The 8,966-nt window shown below is 38.5% G+C and overlaps 1 protein-coding gene across 3 annotated transcripts in view; it reads left to right on the plus strand.

Moving 5' to 3' along the window:
- The window catches only part of LOC148019315 (uncharacterized), a 96,682-nt gene extending 90,964 nt beyond the window's left edge, over positions 1-5,718 (plus strand). For all 3 annotated transcript variants that reach the window (XM_087701203.1, XM_087701204.1, XM_087701205.1), the window contains 2 exons: positions 5,284-5,346; positions 5,497-5,718. In XM_087701203.1, coding sequence (XP_087557329.1) covers positions 5,284-5,346; positions 5,497-5,622 — 189 coding nt within the window. In that variant the 3' untranslated portion in view covers positions 5,623-5,718. The remainder of the gene's footprint in view (positions 1-5,283; positions 5,347-5,496) is intronic.
- Positions 5,719-8,966: the final 3,248 nt, after the last annotated feature.

An 8,966-nucleotide genomic window follows, 5' to 3' on the forward strand; every position in this document is an offset into this window, starting at 1 on the left:
CAGTTTAATTTGTGTTTCATGATATGAAAAACCAAAATATCATCAACACCACCCAATTTAGTGTTAATCTCACAGGATTGGAGATGGCCTTTCTTGGTACTATGTAGAGTGAGAACTACTGATGAGTGTTTGAAACTTGAGAAGTTGACTGTTAGCATTCTTTGTGATCATAGTGTTAGATATGATCAATGCCCCACTCTCATTAGGTGCTACCAATGATCCATGGTGCTCAAAGTTGTATGGCCCTCATTATGAGGAGAAGCCAAGTGTGAGCCCGGACATTGGTGGAGTCCTGACTTGTATATCAGATGAGGTCTATGTGACCAGATGGCAAAAATGTGACCATTGTGGGTCTAATCTTTGGGTTAGACGGAGAGGTTAAGTTGGTAGCAACTCGAGGCACATTGCATTGAGTTGCGTGGTAAGGGAGTTAAAAGGGGCCCCTATTAGTGGAGACTCATATGGTAGGTCATCAGCAGGCCGACCTAACGACCTTCGCGGGCTATAAAAGCTAAACCCCTTCGCAGCCATCTCTCACTCATCTTTCACGCAGTCAGAGTTGTTGTTCCAGCTAGCCTTAAGCTCTTCACCTATCTTCTGTCTAGATCTCCATCTAAGTTTCACGCAGTGGAAGCGCACGGATGGACAGAGCCATCTTTGTATCAGTTATTTGAAATTAAAGAATTTACTGATTCTCCTCTTATCTGTTGTGTACTCTCTATCTCTTTCTCAGATTCTGTTCGCTGCGCCGTGTAATATTTTACACATAGTTATACTAGTACCACGTACGAAAGGTTTCATACTAAACCATACTTTAGGTACTGTACCTTACGTATTAGTACCATAAGGTACCGACTTAATGGACACATCTTTTTCTGTTCAAACTGCACTTTGGGATGAGCTAAATGCTCCTTATACTAATATGTTTCTCCCATGAGATTAGGTTATTTGAGATTCAAACAATTTCTCTCAACCTTCTCTCTCTCAAGCCCACACTTCTCTCATTTGTATGATCATTCATGTATGATGTATCCACTTCCATCTATGTAGTTGTAAGTTGTAGGTTGCAGTAGCGCATGCAGCATCAGGTTTTGGCATGTTACCCTCTAGTATTCATCTTATATACTCTAATAGCATTGATATTTAGATTTGAAACATCTATTCTATTATCTTTAGTCCAAAGTAATTAAGTTTTTTTTTTTTTTGGTACTAATATTGTATTGTACCTTATAAAATCTTAAGGTACCATTTAGTATCATATTTTATCGTACCGTACCGTACCTTTCGTACTCGACAACTGTATGTGATCTATCCTTATCTCTTGATTTTGAGCTCGGTCAGAGTTTATGGAGAGGGAGGAGCTTTGGTATACCATTGCATGTGCATACATTAAAAGTTGTCATTTAGTGTTATTTTCGCATGATCACACTGTACAGAGCTTGATTTGACAGGTGCATGTCATCTTTTGCCATGTGGCAGCCGGGACAGCACCATTTACAGCCCACCACCATCACTGATGTGGCACATACCAAGGCAGGGGCTGACTGTTTGTGCCTGTATTTGCGTTCAGATCAGAGTGACATTCCTTCAGTTTTCTTCTGCATTTTATCTTCTCTTATACTCTCTTCTCTTCCATCTGTTTTTTTTGCTTTCATTGCTCACTCTCACATTTTATCGTCACAGGTGCTAGCACAGAGCCCCATAACAGCTGCTGCATTTTCTCTCTCGTTATCTCTCCTCAAGCCACTCCTTGTGCTGTTTAGGTTGAGTCTGGTTGTGTTGAAAGAACTCTTCACTAGGTGGAGGCAGCAAGCGATCTTAGTGTGTGAATCTCTTTTGTTGTTTTTTGTAGGTTTTTGAAGGATACATATAGCAGATCGGCACGATAGATAAGATTGGGTGGACCGAGAATACAAGTGAGATTGTGAGGACTGCCAAAGTAGCGAGTGAGACTGTGAAGGCTGGTGCTCTGATTGTTGTGACTGTGAGGATTGTTGTGAAGACCAAGAGATCAGGAGGATTGTCACAAAGGCAATCATGATGGTGTGGATCATGAGGATTGTAGAGATCATGACATGGATCAAAATGTAGGCTGTGATCCACCTTCCTCTAGTCCCACATCCCTTCATCCTCCTTTTCCTCCTCCCTCTTTTGCATCGTGTATTTCGTGGATGGCCATTATGGCATCCTCCGTATAGATGCCCGTCCTTCCCAACCTTGGAGAGAAAGACAAGTTGGATGGCTCAAATTGGGCCATTTGCTCTTGCAAGATTGAGTGTGTCCTTGATAATTCGATCTTTGGGACTTTGTTATCATCCCTACTGTCTATGCCATTGTGGACCCATGGATTGGTTCTAGAAGGGATTTGACAGCCTTGTGGGATTGGCTGAACTCTCAAGCCTGTTTCTTTATTTTCTTAAGCTGCCATAATTCATTTCTCATCCATGTAAGCCACATTTGGAATGCCTTTGAGGTGTGAACTCAATTATCTTCAGACTTCTTTCTATTAGGTCAAGAACTTTGCCTACAAGATAACACTTGAGGTGAAGCTATGACAACTCTCTGTCATAGATTCCCACACCATGAAAGAGATCATCATCAAGATGGAGGAGATTTAGAACGAGCTTGCATCCCTAGACAAGGAGGCTTTGGATGACATGGTTGTGACTTTGTCATCACATATATCATCCTCATAGTATGATGCCTTCTACACCAGCCTCCTCATCTCGTGTTTGGGATACTATGACCTAAGAGTTAAATCCCTAGTATGGTTCTTACATAGGATGCATGACATAAGGAGACAAGATTAGGTGGAGAAGGATTTGCTAGTTTTGCCTTCGTGGCCGGCACATCAAGGAATGGACAAAAGTCAAAGAAAGAGAAGTAGTCAAATCTGCAAACTGAAAAAATGAATGGATGAGAAGCCCAAGAGTTATCCTAGGTGTCCACATTGGGAAGACTACTCATTCGGAAGAAGTGCTAGATGTTCCCTCACCTTTGGCTTGGGGTGAAGGGTGGAGTGAATGATCTCAAAGCTATATCAGCTAGGACAATCTAGTCAGTCTCTGCCCATTGCTATGAGGTTGATGACACTATTGTGGCTTCATCGTTTGAGAAGCCTTTGCTTGCGGATAGCAGTTCATGGAGTTAGATGACGTATAGATGTGATTGGATATGGGATTTGCATGATACAAGGGCTGAGTCACCATTGGTGACAAGTCATTAGTGTGTTTTTGAGGTGTGGTCCTTGTTCCTTTTGTAGCAATTCAGTAGGGCTCCCAAGTAGTAGTTTATGGAGGAGGTTAGGGTGGAGGGTGCATTTTCAAAAGGCACGTGTTAATTGGATATTGGGGACAAAGGCCGGTTAGGCACAAAGTTGCTAGACTTCTCTTTGCACTTTCCATCAATTAGTCTGTGATTCTGGTTTCATGCAGGCGAGTTGCAGCCTGTTGTTGTCTCCACGATAAAGAACACAAAGAACCTTTTTATAAATAGACTTCCCATTGGGCTACTACCTCGGAGCTTGTCCATATGGATTTGTGGGGCCTCATGCGCATCCCATCCTTGGGCAAGGTTTAGTATTTGATGCTATAAGTTGATAATTTCCCAAGGTATGTTTGGGCTTATTTTCTGAAGATGAAATCACATGCTTTTTTTCCCTTCTATGAGTGGAGAGCATAGAAACAAGGAATGCCCGTTCCGTTCCTTAGGAACGGATTAACGCGTTCTGGCATGTGTCTACCAGCAAAATGCCCATGGACCGTTCCCAGCCCCGTTTCTGCCCGTTCCAACCCCATTCCACCAGCCGTTCCTTGTTGGAATGGCCGTTCCCTGGAATCAGACTGCACAGTCCCCAAATTTGGGGCATTTCAATTGAGTCATCACTAGCATGCTGGTCATGAGGTCAGCCGGTTTTTGAGTTGGTAGTAGGTCGGCTTACCAGGGTCTTTAATTTAATTTAATTAAAATGAACTTTAATTCTGGTTCCCCTAGGTCTTGGCATAGTTGATTGCACTGACAAGGAAGGATTTGGCATGGGGCATGCAATGGATGAGTGTACATGCTATGTGGTGGAAGGGTAGGTAAGCAGATCGTTGAAAGTGGCAAAGCAAGCCCTGAGCTTAAGATTGGTCCAACAAGCAGCTCACTTTTGAGTAATGACCCAACCATTAATTAGCCCTTAAACAAATTCAACCTTTCAATGCTGGTGCAATGGTCACATGCCAAGAGCCAGGGTTGCCAAAAATTCATCTTAATTGAAAATCTCTGTGAAGTTCAAGTAAATCATTAAGTTCATTTCTTATTTTGGTGACAGCTGGTATTATTAGCAGCAGGTCTGCCTATTTTGCAGCCATTGCGTATTTATGGCAGCCAGTTCCATTCTCCTGTATATTCAGCAGCCTTTTGCCTCAGTCCACACATCATCGCCTGCATCATCCTCGTTATTTGCCATCAGTTGAGTGCCCTCGCTAACGTGGTGCACATGTGAAGGGGCTTACTGTCCCCAGCTTGTATTTGCATTCAGATCAGAGTGATATTCCTTCAGTTTCCTCGTGCATTTTATCTTCTCTCATACTTCTCTCTCTCTCTCTCTTTTCATTATTGTGTCTGTTCCATCTATCCTAAATATATCGTTACTCTTGATTTCTGTCTGTCTGTGATTTCTGTCTGTACAGACAGAAATTTACGATGTTGGATCCTTACTTTTCTTGAGTGCAGTAAATAATAACGTTTATCTTAGAAAAATCTCATTTGTCTGCAGACTTAGTAGCTGCCTTGATGCTCTGAAAAGTAGTTTGGAGTGCTTTTCACATAGCTTCACAGATCTGTCCAGCAACCTGCTTGGGAGGATAACAGCACCAAATCAAGGCTCCTGCTGGTCGTGCCATCGTGTGTGTCTTATTTGACAGTTGGCCTGTAACAGCTATGCCCCAAACTAAAAAATACCAAAGACTTTCTAAATCATTGATAGAGCATACAGTATTTAATTCAAAACTTTGAGCCTTATAATCAAAGAGGCAGACTGGACATTGATGTTTTGAAAGCTTTGAGGGGGACTCATTTAGCTCACTTGTGATGGGAGCGGAAGGAGAGTAAAATTGTAGGCTTAATACCATGGTTGCCTCCCAACATTTGCATGTATAATTGTGGTGCCTTCCATCTTCTAGGCATGTTCTGAGTTCTTTCAGATTTTGGACAGCTGGTCTAGATCTGTTAAACTAAACAAGGTGATGGAACTGTTCTTTGTTAACCAATCTTGTGATGGTTTTTGTTGAAGTGCAGGCCAGCCAAAATCGTACTCGATATCGATGGGATACAACTGCTCAGGAGGTCTCCTACATCGAGGTATGGATTCTAGGAGTCAAAGAAATACCTCTTATACATACAACTGGATTATCAAGCCAGAAGTCTTATCTCGAACAGCAGCAGCGGTGTTTAGTAGTACTTGGCTTATTACTTGCTGATGATCTTGTTCAACTTGTTCTATGATTACAGGCTTTTCAAAGAGTTTCCATGTTTCCTGTTGTCCAAGAAGGATTGCAGAATGTGGATATTATGGCGTTGCAGAAGCCTGTGACTGTATACAAGTATATTCTTAGATTCTCCCGTGAATCAGGCTGAAATCAGTGTCATTTGACGAATTCATTATATGTGAACTGTACATCCACATCTATGATAGAATGTTTATTCACAGGTTATTAAATGCCTCTTTTTGAAGTGTATGCAGACTAATCATTGTGATTATAGATATTAATATTCAATATCATGTGAAGAAAGAGAGAAAACTGACTATCAGTAAGGAAAAGGCAGTTCACCCAAACATCAGTAATAAATTGACCTAGCACCTTACCTTCTCGAGCTATTTCTTTAATCTTTATTCTAGAATCATCAAATCATCAGATTAATCCATCTTTATTCTAGGATTCCATGCAACTAGTCATCCCACTAAGGAATTGGCCACATAACTAATTTATCTAGACTTTGTCTTGCCAAATTTGTAGCATGGGCTCTTGCCCAAAGTAGAACACTGCTTTACAAACTAGAATGCAGCTATATTTTTGAAATTAAAATCAAAATTTAAACTTGGAAAGTCACCCCGTTTAGGATTTTTTTTTGGTAATGCATTTATTCGCCAAAGGATTGTAGGTTCTTGTGAGATTGTGTGCAACACGTGGTAGAAATTTATCTTGCAATCAGTTGGAACTCACACACCCACCTCTACCAACTAAGCAATGGCTCATTTGCAACGGGCAATGGCTTATTGGCTGTTACTCAATTGGTACCATATCAATAAAGCTACAAGGCTACATCATGCCTTATCAATATTGACACATAATTAAGATAGAATATTGTCATGTTTTCAGTGAAACTGATTGTCTCAAAATTCACTTTCTAGTGTTGTGATCTTTTGGATGAATTACATCTCCTTGATTCTTGATCCATCATTGGCCAAACTGATATTTCATTGTTTACCATACAATTGTCTACACTTCTTTATCCTCAATAGTGACATTAAAATTATACATTGATGATAGGGCTAGGGTTTAGATAGAGAGAATGCATGATGATGATTTATCAATTGCTCAAGGCACAACATACCTTTCTTGAAAAAGGACAAATACTATTGATTTTGTTCATGGGAGAGTAAGACAAAAGAAAATTTGAAAAGATAACAATAGATCAAATACATGTTCCCCAAATGAATACATTGAAAGAGTTTGAATGACAAACACAATTGTAGTGAATAAGAAGCAAACTTGGCTTATCAATTTTCCTTTCTTATGAGCAATCTTGAAGCGCCAATGCCTATCAACACTTGGAAGTGTCAATATATTGAGAAACCTTTCTTGCATAATTCAAAACCCTCTTATAACACACCTTTGCTTAAAACTTTTCAAGTTGTGAACTATCAAACTTCAAGATGTGGGTAGTTGGAAATTTCATTTAGGGAGTGATGCTAGCTACGAATCAATTTAATAATCATTAAAACCTCATCCATCTTGAGCACATCATGAAAGTTTTTGTAGTAGATATACTAACATCCTTTAGTATCTTGAGTGGTATCACCAAGTTGCTTCCAAATCCATACAATGAACTTATTATTAGGAAGTACAAGAACCCTTCTCTTACATATCAAACAATACTCCAAGCCTTACATTTTGTTGTAGTTAAATAAGCAATGTCAATGGTAGGCTCGAACTTGAAGGCTCTAAGACAAGCTTGTAAAGTTATTAAATTTGCTATCATCCACATTGGTGATAGACTTTAAACTTCATCCAATGTTATGACAGTGTATCTTCGACCTTTTCTTTCCTTGCATTTCAAAACCAAGTGCTAGAACAAGAACATTGGGTTTCTCATTACATATCCAATCCATTGGACCTTTAAAAGTCTAAGCAAACTCACATTGAAAGTATTGTGAATCTTTTATGACCAAGTACTTGTTGTAAATGAGATTTTGTTATACAATTTGCTTATGCAAGTTGATTTCAATGATCTTTTCAATTCTTATAAGAATTCTCAATCTATTCGTTGTTTGATAATGAAAGGTAATCAGTGTGCTTTGTCAATTAATTGGTTGGTTTTTGTTTCCTTATATGAGGAAAAATCTAGGTGAAATAGGTCCATTATATGTATTGTAGACTAAGCATCAAAAAGGTAAAGGAAAAGCTTCCTTTTTTACTACTAGTAAGCAAAAATTTACAAATGTTATTCAAACAAAGAGGTATGACAAGGATGGGAAGAAAAAGAGAGTAAAATATTATGTAGATATTGTAAGGAAAAAGATGATTAATTAACGATATGTTCTAAACTATCTGTAACAAGAGGCTAAGAAGAAAGAGACTAGTATGGTTGTGTAGATGCCTTTCCTTTTAAGTCAAAATTTACAGTTGGGTAGGATATAGAGTGGGCATTTAGTGCACAATAAAATTACAAATCTTCACATGATTTTTGTATGTTTGTTGTGGGTTTAGATGGATAATACTTTGACAATGGTGTCACAAAGCATATTACTTCTTTATATAGCTTGTTTACTTCTCTTAAGCTTATCCCCAAGGGCAATACTGTGACATGTCGATAGCTCCTCTTCTTGTTAGAGTTGGAAAAATTGTATTGATAGCTTTTAATGATAGCATTTTCACAAGTATGGATACTTTGTATTTGCCAGTGCTAAAAAGAATTTGTTGTTAGTTTTTACACTTATTAAGATTAGCTTGATTGTAAAGTTTGTTAATGATAGATGCACAATTTATGATTTCTTTGGTAGTGATAGAATTACTATATCTAGTTCTCTATGTCATGGGTTGTACAAGCTCAACAACTATGGTAAATGTATGGAAGACATGGCATGTGTAGTGTAGATTAACAGACATTTTTGAATACAAAACTTTAGCATGTCTATTTTGGTTATCTTAATTTTACTAGTTTATATGCTTGAAAAATCTAAGATGGAAAACACATTTGTGAAGATTGCATATTGGGTAAAATGCAGTATGCTTGGTTTCTGAAAGATGGTTTAGTGAACAACTTGTATATAGTGATATTTGTGGTCCAATGCAAAAATTATCTTGTGGCAACAACTATCTACTTTCATTGATGAGTACTTCAAGTGTGCATGGATATATGGTTTGAAAGTTGACCGATGTGTTTTGTGCTTCAAGCAATTTTAGCATAGCTAAATTTGTTGAGCCATGTAAAGCAGACACTTTTCATTCAAATTAAGGGTAAGGGTATATATATATAAGGAATTTAACTTATATTTGGCTAAGAATGGGGTAAAACTCCAATTTGTATTGTTGTATATTTAACAACAAAATGGTGTAGTTGAAAGGAAAAACAAATTACTCATGGAGATGATATGACACATAATTAAGAGTCAAGCCTTGCTATATAGTTTTTGGCTTGAGTGCTTTATATGTAAACTATGTATATATCTTTGTGAGAGATGATATTTAGTATTTATT

Source organism: Lygodium microphyllum, chromosome 20 (assembly GCF_053477565.2).
Source record: "Lygodium microphyllum isolate KBCC chromosome 20, Lygodium_microphyllum_v1.1.10, whole genome shotgun sequence".
NCBI classification, from domain to species: Eukaryota; Viridiplantae; Streptophyta; class Polypodiopsida; order Schizaeales; family Lygodiaceae; genus Lygodium; species Lygodium microphyllum.